The sequence below is a fragment of the Canis lupus genome, chromosome 4 (genome assembly GCF_011100685.1).
Source record: "Canis lupus familiaris isolate Mischka breed German Shepherd chromosome 4, alternate assembly UU_Cfam_GSD_1.0, whole genome shotgun sequence".
Classification (NCBI taxonomy): domain Eukaryota; kingdom Metazoa; phylum Chordata; class Mammalia; order Carnivora; family Canidae; genus Canis; species Canis lupus.
Window position 1 is genome coordinate 27,796,865 of NC_049225.1, and position 16,830 is coordinate 27,813,694.

Sequence of the window (16,830 nt, forward strand, 5' to 3'; positions counted from 1 at the left end):
AGACTTTACAAAACACTTTCCGTCTTCCCATCGAATTCGAGCCACAACAAAGCTGTGAGGTAGGCAGGAGAGACCCTTCAGATACTACTCTCAAGAGAGAGGGAGGGATGTGGGCTGGATCTCCAGGCCTACCCCAGATCCCGGCCCTGCAGCCTGCGACGTGGGCAGTGCCTGTCACCCACCAGCGCGGCCCACTTGGGCAGCCAGCCTCCAGGCCCCCAATCACCACGCCTCTGGCTCTTCGTCCGCAGGAAGTTTCCAAAACCTGGCATCTTTCGCACATCCCTTCTTGGCCTCAACGTGCCATTTTCATGGAGGTTTCCCGGTGGAATAGAAGCTAGTTCACAAAATGTAAGGTGAGCTCATATTCGTGATTAGGATGATTACCCAGAAGGAGTGATTTCACCCAAGAATTCCATCCGCAAAGGGGGTGGGTAGATCTAGTGGGGGAATGAAAGCCCAGGCTTCCAGCCCGGGGCACCTTCCTTTGCAATGATAAATCCCCCTGACAATGGGAGGTAATGAAATGCACCCTCCACCCCTTAACCCAAACAGAGGCTCAGCCTGGGAAAGGCGCCCTTACTCAAAGCTTCAGAGTTAGAGGAGGCTCCTTCTGGTTTTAACACTTTGTGTTTGCAGGAAGCACGCTTTCTGACAAAAGCTGTGGTCCCTAAAAGCAGGAATAAAGGTCGGCCTCCAGGAGGTGAGACTAGCTTGACTTAACAACGTCAGCCTTTCAAAGAGTCATTAATTTGAAAGAATTAACGTGCTGGAGATACAAGATAACTTGCCATGTCATCAGGCGAGAGAATCAAAGGTGGCTTTTTGTAAGGGGGAAGCGGAGAGAGATGGAGGGATCTGAATTTGTTGTTTATTAAGAGACGTGGGTCAAACTTCCAACCTGGTAGCCTAGAGCTTTGCAAGTGTTAGCTGGGGACGCATTGCCATCTCGTGGCTCGCTCGGGATACTGCAGACAGAATGGAAACCCCACCAAACCAGCGAGCAGAACAACCCAGGTTAACGAAGCGAGCATTATTCACCATCCGAGCTAGTTTGGGGTGAAAAGGTTGGAAACCCAGACCATCGTGCAGTTGCTTCTCCTCCTACATTCCGCTGCGGGGCTGAGGTTTCTCTTCAGGGAGAGAAATCTCAAGTAATGAAATGACACAGGGACAGACTTGGGGCAGAAAAGCCAGAGGCCGGAGCATCTTCAAGGATACTCACCAAATGGATAAACCCGGCTGCTGTTAGCCACGTGCTGATAAATATGGAGAGCAGATTCACCAGCTTGATGGAATTACTGTACAAAGAGACAACAAGCAAAATCCCCAAGTTACAAAAGCAGAGCATGTTGGGCTGCCTTCCAGACTGGCGGCAATCTTTGGGGGACACGCAGCCCACCTCTACCCCCCATGTATCCTCCATCCTAAGGGAAGGTCCTGGAAGACAGCATCAGTACGTAGGGCCAGAGCCTAGAGAAAAATAACAGCTGGGCCACTGAACGTGACCCCTAAATTAATCCTTCCATTGGGTTTAAATTTTTTTAGTCAGATTTTATTTTGAAAATTTTTATATCTATAGAAATATGGAAAGAACAGTATAATAAACACGTATATGCCCTTCATCTAGATTGATCAGTTAATATTTTGGACATTTTTCTTTGTATTCTTTTCCTTTTCTCTTTTTCTATTCTTTTAGTTTGCTTTTTGGCCAAACCATTTATAAGTACATCGTCATCTTCATGACACAACCCTTAAATACTTTAGCATTTAACACCTAAGAAGGAAACCGTGCAGCACAATCATGCTACAGTTGTCATGCCCAAGAAAATTCACATGAATTCAGGAATGTCATGTAAATTTCTCTAATTTATGTCCCTTTAAATTTCTCTAACTTGCCCTGAAATTGCTTATTGATGTTTTCTTTCTTTCTTTTTTTTTTTTTTTAACCTTGATGCAGGAACCAGTCAGGATTCAGGCATTACATTTGCTTATTATGTTGCTTTCTTTATTCAGGGGTCAGGAATGTGGACACATCTGTGTTCCAATAAAACTTTATTCACAAAAAACAGGCAATGGGCCAGATTAGCCCTTGGACTATATAGTTTGCAAATCCCTGCTCTGTTCTCCTTTAAACTGCTCCTCTGCCCTTTCTTTTTGTTTCGTTTTCCATGACATTTAATTTTCTGTGCATTCAGTTCAGCTGTCTTTATAGAGTACCCCACATTCTGAATTTGTCTGATTTTCCCCCCATGATTAGATCCTGTTTAAATGCTTCTGTTAAGAATATCTGCCTGGGTTGGCATATATCAGGAAATCTCAAGTCAATTACCCTAGGTCCGGTCGGTTAAGGTGGGAATGGGAAATCTTGCCACTAAAAGGAGCCCACTCCCCTCTGTAATTAATATGTCATCTACAGTGTGAGAATCTGAGACTATTTGTGTATCCTCTTCCTTCACAACCTCATGCCTAATAATTTCAGCATCCATAAGTGTTCCTTGAATGAATCAGTACATTTTAAATAGCCCAGAGGTTGGAGGAAGAGTCCCTCAGTGGAGGTCAGATCAGCAGTTCTAGAATAGGCATGAGGCCAGAGTCCAGCTTGCCTTTTATATCAATCTTCTTTTCTTTATGTAATTGAGCAGAGGAACCGTGGTCTTAGTTTTCTAGAGCTGGGTTTGACAGTTCCAGGAAAGAAGAGCCAAATATTTAAAAATTTTGTTTGATACTGATCTTTTGAAATATATGGAAAGATCTCTTTCTGGTTCAAAAACAGAAAAACAATGAGAATGTCCACTCTGTCATTCTTGGTCATCTCTTGGGTTGCCAGAATAGGAGTTGCCTATAAAAATTGCCAATATTTACTGAGTCCCTATTATGTGTGAGGCATCGTGTTGACTTCTTGATTTTCTTCAGATTTTTACCATTCTAACCTTTTGATTCAGGTACTATCATTGTTCCCAGTAACCAAATAAGGAAACTGAGGCTTAGTGTACTTAAGCAGCTTGCCCAAGAAGATGTGATCGGTAAGTGATGGGGTTAATATTCTAACCAGGCCTGTCTGATCCAAGCCCTACTTAACACAGTAATTTGGAGAAGTAGTACAGAGCTCTGTTTCTATTGGGTGGGTCCGACATCCCTTCCTCAAGGACAGCTCCATCCTCAGCCTCTAACCTGGGTGGGATGTCACTCACAAGCTCCCACCTCTCCCTCTGTCTGGGTAGCCTGAGCCACACTGGCTGCTGGAGGAACTCTTGGCTCTAAAGGACTATGAAGTTGGGCTTATCAGAGACATTGCTTGGGAACTGAGTGGGAGAGAAAGAATCTATCTCCTCCTGAGATTTGGGTGCAAAAAAATATAAGTCTAGAAGGCCATCTGCCCTGGAGAAAGCCTGCCTGAGAATGGAACCTAAAAGAGATGAAGAGAGAAGCAGAATCCTGATGAAAGAATCTGAACCCCTGGATCCAGACATGTCCGATTCTGTCTTAAATCCCAGTCATTACCAAGGCTGGTTCAAAGTACACTCTGTCACTCAATATTAAAGCCATCTGCCTGCAGCAGAAGGGGTTGATTATCAAAAATGATCTCGGAGAATCTAGCAATTGATCAGGTCTATAAGGTAAGTCTGGGACGATCTCCATCTAAGAAAAGAGGGCAGATCCTGTACCACCACCAACTGTGCACGACAGGATGATTAGTTCCATGGCTTTGCAAGTTCTGGATGGATGGACCTGGCATTTACAAAGGCAAGTACAGATCTGCTAAATCCTGGCCTTTGTCCCTTTTTCCAGATGCTACCTTGGGTCATGTAACCACCTCTAAGTAGTTTCTATAGCTGTACATGGAGATCACCAGCTGACCAAAATAATGTTTAAAATCTTCTCTTTACGCCCCTCCTGAGAGAAGAAAGATACTATAACTCTTGCCTTTCTGTTTCCTGGAGCAGCCTGTCAGCCCCAGAGGCCTACACCCTGGACTTCCAGAGTGTTCTCCCCACACACAACCAGAGACTGTCAGAGCAGAAATAAAACTCATAGATATAAGACATCCACCCAACAAGCCATTAGGAGAAGCAACTCTGGGGATCAGTGAACTGAACATTGTTATGGCTGGAACATCACTATGTCCTACTCCCAACTAGTGTCTCAGTGGGAAGCTGAACTACAGCAAAACCTCCAAGCCTCTGCCTTGTGGGTCCTCCAAGGTGTGAGAGTAAGAAGCAGATGAGGAACAGGGAGCTGGTCACCAAGGGAGAGATCTCAGAGAAGCATGTACATACAGTCCCTGACTTAACAGTAGTTCAACTTACAATTTTTGGACTTTACAATGGTGTGAAAACCACACGCATTCAGAGAAACTAGATTTTGAGTTCTGGATTTTGTTCTTTTCTCGGGCTAGTGATATACAGCATGATTTCTCTTGTGATCCTGGGCAGTGGCAGTGAGCTGCAGCCCCCGGCTGGCCACGTGATCATGAGAACAAACAACCGATATGCAACCACTCTGGTTTTCACTGGCAGTAGAGAATTCAACAAATTACATGAGATATTCAGCACTTTATTATAAAATAGGCTTTGTGTTAGATGATTTTGGCCAGGTGTAGGCTAATTTAAATGTTCTGAGCACATTTAAGGTGGGGTAGGCTAAGCTATGATGTTCAAGAGGTCAGGTGTATTGAATGCATCTTTGACTTAAAATATTTTCGACTTACAGTGGGTTCCTCCAGCCGTAACTCCATTGTAAGTCGAGGAAAATATGCATTATTCATTTTTTGAAAGGATAATTAAATATCAAGCTGATTCACTTACATACTCCCAGATCCTTGGAATCTGAACAAAGCAGTGCCCCACCAAACACCATGGGAAGCCCTATTGAGTATTAAAACTATTGCAGCCTTTGAGCCTCTTGGTGCTTTGGAAAAACAACCAAAAATGATGATTATTAATTTCCAAATGATTGTCATAATGATATTAATAGTGCTTAAGGGAGTTCTCACTGTACATAGAACAGTTCATCATTGTTGCTGAAAGAGTCCATATTCAGCACTGAAATCTGATTATTTTTATGGCATTAGCATGATTACAGATTGCTAGTATTAGGAATTTGCTTTCCAAATTAAACTGTACAACCAGGCAATCACCTAAAAGCTCTGTGGAAAAGATGCAAGATTAACTCTTAGTGGACTTTCTCCATACTCTGAAATTTGAACCTCACCAGGTTGCACAGGGCTCCTTGAGAGGAGGGAATGGGTAGCAGGGGTGAGTTTGCATCCTTGGCACAGCAAAAAGGGCCACTGGAAATAGGCATAGGTTCACAGCCAAGGCCATGGGTCTGAGCCAAATGTGACCTTCCCCATGGTTAGAATGATTGGAACCATTCAGATTCATGCCCCTTTCCCATGCCTTGAGGGAGGGATGGAGTGGGACTCTATCATGAGAACCTAACTCCTCCAAAGAGAATCATTTTCATGTTGTCCGTTATCATTTCTGGGTCCCCAGCTCATGAGTTCTCAATAGCCACTAGAGAAATTTCCATTACTGGATACAGTGAATTATCCAAGGGCAGGCACAGATGTCTTTCTGTCCCTGTAGATCAGAGACCTTTCCGGGACCATGCAAATACTGGAAGAGAGAAAATCTGTCTCTTTCTGAAAGTATAGCTACAAACCTAGAGCCAGTGCAAGCCATCTTTGCTCTCATCGTATTTAACAAGACATGTTTGGGTTCACACTGGAAAATGTCATCCATCATCTACAAAAAAAGGGGGGGGGGGCAAATCTGTCCCTGTCCGGCTTATCCACTATTTTCCTCCTTTATGGCTGAGGGTATAGCCAGATGTCCGTGCCTTTATTTTGTTTTATTGTTACCTTTGCTGGATAGATGTAAGACAGCCACCCCTGAAAAGTCAATTAGATGATACCACATTGAGATGAATGGTCTGAACTGTGAGGAAAATCAGGTTCTGTCAATCTACCCCTGAAAAACCTCTGCACCCCTCCTGCTCCACCCTGACCTGCACAGCTCAAGGCCATTTCCTGATACCGCCTTCCTGGGCAGCTGCCCTCACTGGTCTCCAGTCTTAGATGCATCAAACCCATCGCACAATTGGTGGACTAGCAGATCTTTCTAAAAAGCAAATCTGACCACATTCCTGTCCTACTTAAACACTTCAGGGAGTCCCTCTCGCTCCCTGAGTTAAATCCATGATGGATAAGTTAAATCCATAATGGATAAATCGGGTGTGGCCTCCACCTGGACACTCCCTTGCCATCTCCATAATGAACACTCTTTTTAAAGAACTTAACATGAGAGCCATTTCTGAGGTCATATTTGTAGTAGAGTGTCTTTAGCTCTCCACTCGTCCCCCCAAAATGTGTGGGTTAGGTACATGATGGTGCACACGTGTCATGGAATACTATGCAGGGAATAAAAGTGACACAGGAGAATATTAGTCATGTTTGTCTCAACTGTAGGTGGGGTTGGGGAAGTTTTACTTTATCCTTTGTGCTTTTTCTATATTGTTGAAATGTTTACAATGAGCATAGTCTATCTTACTATAATTATTTTGTTTTAGGGAGACAGAGAGCACATCATTTAAATGGCTATTGCCAGTTAAAGCAAATTATTGGATGACCCACGTTTGCATCATCAACATGTATATAACCAATGAGATGTGGAATGATGGCCTTGAAAACCAAGCTGCTCATTTTGCTCTGAGTGTAGGGTAAGTGTCCTCTCAACTGTGAGTCTGCCTGCCAGTTTGTAGGGCCACTGAGGCACCACCAGAAGTTCAGACAATGACATGGAAGGGACCCTGTCCCCTCTAATAGGCCATCTTCCAGACATGGTAGGTCCCCCTGTGGGCTGAGAGTTTAAGGAATGACTCTGGTGCTGTCCCATCTGCAAGATGACTTATTTCTTTCATCTGTTTTCTGTGTCATCTTGTCCACTCTGGTTTTCTTTTACTGCCCACTTAATTCTCCCCCCCCCCATATATGTCTCTGCTCTGCTACTTCCAGCTTTTTGCCAAGCAAAGCAGCCAGAGGACAGAAAATGAAACTGCAATTTCAAATCATTATTTCAAATCACATTTGCAACGTCTCTATCCCTGTGTAATGCCACAGATTGATGGGGGATTGGCCACCCGAGAAAGCCAGACAAAATCCCCCCTAAAGATGATTACAGGGCTGTACCCAGCCTCCTGGAAGGTCTCTGTGAACACAGCAGAGAACAGAGGAGTCACTGGAAAGTTGCTTTGCATCCAAAGCCCTACAAAAACCAAGGCTTCCAATTCTCTGCATCAGAGGATTCAGGATCTGGGCTCAGAGGTGCACAAAGGAAAAGCATCCAGAGAATAGGCTCAGACAGTTGTTCTAAAGCCTCTAGAGTTCTTAGAATTAAGTCGATTCTTCTGTGCCTGGGATCTGGGCCTAGCCTGACCTCCTAATGTCGTCTTTGCTTCCCAGCACAAAGCCCCCAGTATCCAGGAGCACAGGATTACTCAGAGCTCCCCCAAGGAGCATGTTCTCTCACCTGCGTGCATTTGCAACTTCGTGATCGGAGGTCGGCACCACCCTCCCTGACCCTCACAGGCCCAAGCCAGCCCCACATGGACAACACCTAGTTTTCTAGGAAACTTCCCTAAGACAAACCCTTTTCTTTGAAGAGTCCTGACTAACCGGCATTCACATCAAGCTTGGTTTCATTCCTCTCCTCCATGCCTCACCTCCCCCACCCAGCAGCACCCCTCCCCCGAAGGTACCTGTGCCCCAGCACCAGCACCAAGCACACGGGTTCTGCTGGCTGGCCCCCTTCCTCTTGTGCTCTCTGGTAGCAGGATGCTACCCCAGCACCCACCCAGCTGCTGGTAGGAATGGACACTCAAGTCAGGCTTGTTGAATTAACTCAGTCACCCACATAAGCAAGAGGAACTGGGACAATCCAAGTTGTGGGGTTGTGATGAAAACCCCCTCTACCATAGAAAGCATTGAACTGAGTGAGAAGTGGGGTGCTGGGCAAATGCTGTTTGGGCCTCAGGACAGCAGACACCCAGCAGCCTGCCACCCCACGACTCCTCCCTAAGGCTACTCTCTCCTGATTTCTAGTCACCTCTTTCCCCAGCTGGCTGCTTTGACTCTCTCCCCTGTGCACTGGGAGAATGAACCACTCTAACTAGACCTAGCAGGTGGACAGTTCACCAGGGATGTGAGTGCTATTTCCTGCACCTAAAGGAAAGGAATCTTCTCCAAGGAATGGGGAATTGGTAGGTCTCTTCATAAAAGCCCAGGAAAAGATTTTTTATCTACTTGGCTTATCGTTCTCCCAAGTCCAAAAAGGATCCATATGGAATGCAAGTAAAATAGAACACAGTTTTCTTTCCACATTATTCTTTGGACTAGTGGCACATTCTTAAAACACTGGTGTCAGAGGATTCAAATCCCCCAAATTTATGATGTAAACACAAAAGAGGGAATGAGGAGCCCTATACCATGTTCGAGAGTATTGACTCCACATAACACCTTCCCCCACTAGAAAAAAACATGTGTCTCTTAAATACACTCCCTCTGCTTGGCCCCTGGGTACAAACCAGTTCTACCCTCAAAAATATCTTTGAGTGGAGCAATTATGACATGGGTAAATATGGAGAGTTGCTAGCTTATTGATCATTTTAATTTCAAGAGTAATATGAGTCCATTGCACAGAAGAGCTATTAAAAAGGTAGAAAGAGTCAAAAGAAAAAAAAGAAACTATCACTCAGAAGAATACAGGGTTACTGTCACTCAGAAGAATACAAAGAATAATAATATTCACTCTATATTAATAATATTACATACTATTAAATGGAACATTCATAAATGCTGACCCCAGGCTAATGAAAGTGCAGGGCAGTGAGACACACTAGACGGGACTCCTGCTGAGTAGAGAGATGCTCATTGGGTTTTTAACTTGGTTAACAGAAAGCAAAGTTATCCCACAAGCACACAAATGAGTAGTTAGCGAGGAGAAAGCAAGATGGAATTAAAACAAACCAAAATAAAAGAAATAAATAAAACGTAAAACACGAACCCCAAAGAGGGAGGCCAATAGCTTGTCACATTTGTTAGGTGTGACAGGTTCGGGAAGCTGAGTCCCAGCTCAAAAAATGTGGAACCCAAGGCCCCACAAATGCAGGTGTATTAATTATAAATCACAAAATCCAGAAGTGTCCTGTTTTTAATCATTTATCAAACACGTCAACCTCAGAGGAAATGGAACATTAGCAGTGAGCTTCTTAAAGTGTAATTTCCTATAAGAGAAATTTATGGCCTGTACTTATTCTCCATTAGAGGACGTCTAACCTCTTTTATTAGTTTATTCATCAAGGCAGCCTGGTTTCAGGCCAGCTCTGCAAACCCGCAGGTCATCAGGAAAGGCATCTCGGGGGGATTTTTCCTCCTGGTCCAGTAGTGTTTTCCAGATCATAACACAGTTAACAGAAGTAGTCATGGTGCGTTCGGCAGGAGGTTTTTAGGTATTCCCCAAAAGGCAATTCACAGAGCAAGCCCCAGGGACTACACTGGCTATAAAGTGAACATCTAAAATGTACTTTGAAATGAAATGATTTTCTGTTTGCCGTATGAGGTCTGTGATTGCCTCTCAAAGAGCACCGCTTCCATTGCTTTTACGTTCAGGTTCAATTTCTTATTTAGTGATGTAATAAAGGGGCGATTTAGAACCTGGGAGCAAGGATTTCCCAATCAATGAGCTGCTCGATCCCTCATCCACCAGGCACCATCTCTCCAGGATGCTGCCACTGATTTCCAAGCACCCCAAAACTGTCTACTTTTCCACATGCGCAGCTCTTTCTCTGCTTAGCAAAGTGTCCCCAGTCCTGCAGAAGAGAGCGACCCAAGCCCTACTTTGGGCTTTCTCCAGATCTCGGTGTTAGATCCCTCTTTCTGAGACTAACAGAACTCTCACTCTACAGTGATGAAAACAAAGACACAAAGACATCTGATATTTACAACTTGGCATTGAGGGGGGGCGTGGAACGTGTTAAAAATGTGAATAAGAACATCTTACCTTGTTTTAAGGATATTCAGAAACTGCAAAATTTCTGAAAACTGTATCAGTCTGAGAGCTCTTAAAAATCTCAAACCTGGAAAGAGAAATGAAATAGAGACACATTATTCTCACTGCGTGGTTTTAATGTTCACACTCTGCCATTTGATCTACAGCTGCCAGGGTTGAAGGGATATGAAGTTCTTGCAGAAGATTAAACCATCCAGTACCTTTGACATAGTCCTTCATTCTGATTCTTGACTGGTTCAATCTCCACTGGTAAACTTTCTCATTAAAAGGAGGCCTGTTTTGAGCCACTACAGAGGAAGGTCTGGTGGGGAAAGCCTTTGCCCATTCCAGATTTAAAGCTCTGTTTCTAAGTTACCTACTTTTTTGAGAGGATTTTTGTCTCTGAAAAACACTGGGAATAGGGCAGGGTAACCTTTATGCTAAGAGCAGATTAGGAACAAATCGGATAACCTGATGTCTTATGAGTTTTGTTTTTTATTTCAACTTTATCTTCAGCTGATAAAATGAAGAGTATAGTCCACGGTGTTATCTGTTTTCTAGAAAACTTCTATATTTTTCTCCCAACCAAAAAAAAAAAAAAAAAATTCAGATCAGTAAGATCTCACACTCCATAACCTCAGAAGCCAAAGCATATATATTTCCACTTTTACTAAGTGTCAAGATAAATGTTTGTCCTTTCTAAATTGGCAACCTCTGCTGAATAGAAACCAAAAGCCAGCATTTCTAGACAGCAGAAGAGAGATGGGTACCAGGAAGGAAGATACAATCAAGGACTAGAGAAAACACAAATTACTGTTTTGTTTTAATAGCCCAGGGTAAAATAGATTTCTGTTGAGATCAAATTTATGAGCCAAAAAACATTCTGAGTCACTCATGGGGCTTTCATGCTTGGCCATCAGTAAGAGAATTACTTACAAAATACCAATCATCACAGCTTTGAGATATTTTCAATATTACACCCTTTGCTAAGGGGATTTTCTCTTACAGATTTTCTGGAAGCATTTTGTCAATGCCCCCTCCCCCCTTGCTGTGCCACTTAGTGGAATACTACGCACAGAGCCAGCTATGTTGTTGATAGGCCGCTCTTAGCCAGTGGGTAAGACTCTACTCAGGCCCCTGTACATGAGGTAGAAGTGATGGGGAAAAGGTGGTGGAGTCACTGCAATGGACCAAGGAAAGGAGATAGACGGGTAGCTTTCACTGTACAGCTCCACATCGGGCCTGGCTAGATTTCGCCTTGTTCAAGCATTAAGGGGGACAATGAGGGACTAACGCAAAGCCCAAGAGGGGAACACAAATCCCACTGCACAAGAAGGAGAAAGGGATAATAGCTTGAAAGGGAAATTTCTTATCTAAAAGGGATTTACCTTCATGAACAGAAGATTTTCTCAGAAGACGTTGGCCTTCTATGCCAAATGATATTTATATTACTTTTATTAAACCAGAAAGTACAGAGATGAGAAGGGATATTGATGAACTGAAGGCCCAGGAGCCAAAATATAGTCCTAACAGAACTGATGAAAGGTTCACTTAGCGCAGCCAAATGCCACAGAGAACAAAACTGAGGAGTAATCCCAGAAGCCAGAGAACGTAAAGAAAAGGGAGAAAAAAAGGATGAAATCTAAAAAAATGGAAATGGAGGGGAGATCACAGAAATCCAACCTATGAATAAAACATGTTCCAAGGGAAGTACAAACAATCTGTAGGTCATAAGTAATGGCCGGGACAAAATCAAAAAGAACTTTCTAGAAAGGAAAAAAGGACTCAAGATTAAGTAGCAAAACGAACGACGAGCTCTTAGAAACTCATGCCAAGAAGTATCTGCCTTTGTTTTTCTTCAAATATTAAGTATTAATATAAATTAAAAAACAAAGTGTCAGGCTGGGGAGAGGGTCACCATGAACACCACGAAGACCCCATGATGTGACAGTATGTGTGGATGACAATGAGCAACACTCAGAAATGTTAGACAAGGAGAATCTGGCCCACAACTTTGATGCCCATCAAGCACTTGTGCAACAATAGAGACAACAAAAAAGGTCTTCAAAAACCCAGGATCCTGGGAAATATATTGTGTATGCAAAATATTTTCAAAGTTCTCTAACTGTATTAAATCAAAATGAGGGGCACCTGAGTGGCTCAGTCAGTTAAGCATGTGCCTTTGGTTCAGGTCATGATCCTGGGGTCCTGGGATCGAGCCCCATGTCATCATTATAGGGCTCCCTCTCAGCTTCTCCCTCTCTCTCTGCCTGCCACTCCCCCTCCTTGTGCTCTTTCTCTCTCAGTATCAAATAAATAAGTAAAATCTTAAAAGAAAAATCAGAATGAGTAGCAGGGGCTGGGAGGCATATTTTTAATAAACTCCATTGTTAGTCCTAAGCATCCAGTCCACCCTGGATGGCTGGTCTCAGCCCAGGACCATTAGCACACACTGCTGGGAGATAAAAGTAACACATTTAGAAACTCAAAGAAGAAGACTGGCGACACTGAAAGGAGTCAGGATACATAAGGATGCTTTAGTGATGTATTAGCTGCTGTTTTAGCCTGAAAATCCTGGGAATCCAATCCAATGTGTGTGTATGTGTGTGTGTGTGTATATATATATATATATATACATATATATACATATACATATACATACATATATGTAGTTTTTCACTTGTGGAAACAAAGCTGGAATACAAATGACCCAAACTTTGAGCTGGATTTCTTTCTTTTTTCTTTCTTTCTTTTTACTGTAGGTGATATTGTGTACATGTTACTTGTCTGTAGCTTCCCAGATTTTAAAGTGACTCAGAAAAATAGAAAAAAAGCTTCTCTTTTAATGGGTCTGTTTGAAAATAAGGGTGGGAAACACAGTGAATGCAGGCGCCATAGGTCCTGTACTCTTGCTGGAGGTAAACTGTAGACCTAGCTCTGAGCACTTAGTCAACAAAAAAGCAGGGAGACATTAGAAGATTAATAACGTACAGGAGAGAAAAGCTGGTTCTTAGGAAAACAGTTTTTCCAGGATGGAGACAAGAAAGAGCTATGTCTCCCCAGCAAAAGCGACCCTAGCTGAGGCAGGAACGACTTTCCGCGACAGTGACCTTTATTTGACTGCCTTGTGCGTGTCATTTTCATGGCATTGTCTTTCACTAATGCAAGTGGCTAAACAGGTTTGTGTGGGTTAAAAAGAAAAAAAAAAGCAGTCTACATTTTATCCTTAGATCAAGCCAAACTGACTGGAGAAATGGTCATCTGAACCATGTGCCCTGCAGCTCCCTAACTGCTTCCTGCCTGGACTCTGCTGGCCTATTCTCAGCACAGCAGACAGTTTTTTAACCTTTCAAAAGGTAAAATAGATCACGCCTCTCCTCTGCTCAAAATCCTCCAATGTCCCCATTTCACACAGAGTAAAAGTCAAAGTATTCCAAAGACCTAAAGCACCACCCCATTCCTTTTGGATCTGATGGCCTCCTCCTGCTCCTGATATTATTCTCCTTCCTTCCTGGCTGCCTCCCTCCGTGGTCCATCTCTGCTGGGACAGGCATGCTCCTGCCTCGGGATCTTGCACCTGCTCTCGGCCCAGAGTGCTCTTCCTCACATGGCCACGGGATGTGCTCCCATACCTCCTGCAGGTGTGTCCTGAATGCAGCCACCTCAGTGAGACCTGCCCTGGCTTCTCCACCCAAACTTCAAGCTCTCTTCTTCTCCGCCTCCCAAACTCCTACTCCTTGTACCCACTTTACTTTTCCCCACGGCATGAGAAAACACTCAGGTCTTACTTACTCAAGTGATTTACTTTCTGACTCCTAATCTATACCATCAGCTCAAAGAGGGGAGGAACTAGTGTCTTCGTTGTTCATGGCTTTATTTCATATAACTTAATTAATGCCCAGCATAAGGTGAGTGCTCTATAAATACCCACTTGAACTGAATCAATGAATCATCCTTTTGAAAAAGAATGAGCAGATAGTTAAAGGGTACATGTTCTGCATTCAGAACTCTGAGACCATCCAGGGCTTCTTAAAGAGAAAAGCCACGAGCACTGAGGGGGCTCACCTAAGAGGTGAGGACTGACACCCACAGGAAATCTAAAGCATCCTAACCAGGGAAGAGCCTTAACCAATGGTCCCTCTTCCAGAGAATTCCTAAAGAAGAACAGATGGAAACTCAAACTACATAAAGGAGACCAGGGAAAGGGAGAGGTGGGATGGGCAATGTCTAACTGAAAAATCATTCATCTTCTTTGCTTCATAATACTGTATTCTTATCATTTATTCCCTATAACTTAAAATCTCTGAAATAAAATGATATTCTAGGAAAATTTAAAATGACTATAACAAAGTTGTAAAGAAGAAAATGTGTGTGTACCAAAACCATGAATTATGCCCCCACAAAGATCCAGGTGAGTTCAGGTGAGTTCCTTTAAATATTAAGAAATAATAAACCTCTCTATTATATAGTCAACTAATTAAAATGGACTGTCCCCTCATTTTCCATACTCTGCGTTGGTTTTGAAAGCTGGAATTATATTGGTGGAACAAAGATAAGCTCACACACTAACTATAAGAATCCTAAATAAAACACATCTAAATGATATTTGAGACTACACTGAATGAATAACACACATGATCTATAGTGGATGTTGTGAGGCACAGACAGGTCCCTTCTTCAGAGATCTTTATGCTTCCCTGACTCCTGAAGAGGTCTCACCTAAGGTTATGCCCTGGCCAGGGATGGTCCCCAGTGACCAGTACATGTGGTAACAAACACTTGCTGCCCTGCCTCCATCTGGGAACAATCCTAAAGAGCCATCCAGCTGTAGAGCTCTACAAGACATTGGCTAAGCCTCTGTTGCAACTGTACCAGAGCTCTCCACCTAGTCTTAGTACCTTCATCTCTCAGGTCATACCTTGAAGACACAAAGGTTCAAAATCTTTGGGATGCAGCAAAAGCAGCTCTAAGAAGGAAGTGTATAGCCATACAGGCATATCTCAAGAAACAAGAAATATCTCTAATAAACAATCTAACCTTACACCTAAAGGAACTAGAAGAAGAAAAACAAAAAAGCCCAAAATTAGTAGAGGAAGAAAATAATAAAGATCAGAGTGTAAATTAATGAAATAAGAGACTAAATAGAAAAATAGAAAAGATCAATGAAACTAAGAGCTAGTTCTTTGAAAAAATATACAAAATTGATAAACTTTATCCAAATTCATGGAGAAAGACGGGGGTGGGGGTGGGGGAAGGAGGCGAGAAAGAGAGAGAATGCAAATAAATGAAATAAAAAATGAAGAGGGGGGGCACTTAGCTGGCTCAGTCAGAAGAGCATGCAACTCTTGACCTTGGTGTCATGAGTTTGAAACCCCCATTGGGTGTAGAGATTACTAAAAAATAAGCAAACTTTAACTAAAAAAAAAAAAAAAAGGAAGTGTTGAAGTTTCAACCGATACTACAGAAATACAAAGAATATTACTATGAAAAATTATATGCCAACAAACTGGACCACCTAAGAGAAATGGATAAATTCCTAGAAACATATAGTCTTCTAAGACTAAATAGGGAAGAAATAGAAAATCAGAATACACCGATTACTAGTAACAAAATTCAAGCAGTAATGAAAAAACTTCCAACAAAAAATCCAGGACCAGATGGCTTCACAGGTGAATTCTACCAAACATTGAAAGAAAAGTTAATGACTATCCTTCTCAAACTATTCCAAAAAAATAGAAGAGGAAAGAATGGTTCCAAGTTCATTCTTCAAGGTTAGCATTACCCTGATAACAAAATCAAAGATAATACAAAAAAAGAAAATTACATACCAATATCCTTGATGAACCTAGATGCAAAAGACCTCAACAAAATATTAGCAAACCGTATTTAAAAATACAAAAAGGATTATTTACCATGATCAGCTGGGATTTATTCCAAGGATAGTTCACTGTCCATAAATCAATCAACATGATATATCACATTAACAAAATGAAAGATAAAAATGATATAATCATCTCAATAGATGCAGAAAAACCATTAAATTCAACATCCATTCATGATAAAAACTCTCCACAAAGCAGGTATAGAGAGAAATACCTCATTATAATAAAGGCTATATATGACAAACCCACAGCTAACATGATACTCAACCATGAAAAGCTGAAAGCTTTTCCCCTAAGATCAGAAAGATGACAAGGATGTCTACTTCCATCACTTTTATTTAATATAGTACTAGAAGTCCTAGCCATAGCAATAAGGAAAGAAAAGGAAATAAAAGGCACCTAAATTGGTAAGGAGAAAGTAAAACTATCACTACTTACAGATGACCTACTACTATACATAGAAAACACTAAAGACTTCATTAAAAATCTGTTAGAACTAATATATGAATTCAGTAAAGTTATAGAATACAAAATCAATATACAGACATCTATTGTGTCTCCATATTTTACTGAAATTGCAGAAAGAGAAATTAACAATCCCATTTACAATTGCATCAAAAAGAATAAATGTTTAACCAAGGATGCGAAAGACCTCTACTCTGAAAACTATTATATATTAATGAAAGGAACTGAAGACAACACAAATAAATGGAAAGATATTCCATGCTCATGGACTGGAAAAATTAATATCATTAAAATGCCCATCCTACCCAAAGCAATTCACAGATTCAGTGCAATTTCTATCAAAACATCAGTAGTATTTTTCACAGAACTAGAACAAATAATCCTAAAATTTGTATGGAACCACAAGAGACCCTGAATAGTCACAACAATCTTGA

The 16,830-nt window shown here is 42.0% G+C and overlaps 1 protein-coding gene across 1 annotated transcript in view; it reads right to left on the minus strand.

Moving 5' to 3' along the window:
* The window catches only part of KCNMA1 (potassium calcium-activated channel subfamily M alpha 1), a 711,483-nt gene that overhangs the window by 225,277 nt on the left and 469,376 nt on the right, over positions 1-16,830 (minus strand). The window contains 2 exon segments of the mRNA NM_001003300.2: positions 1,226-1,301; positions 10,062-10,137. Coding sequence (NP_001003300.2) covers positions 1,226-1,301; positions 10,062-10,137 — 152 coding nt within the window.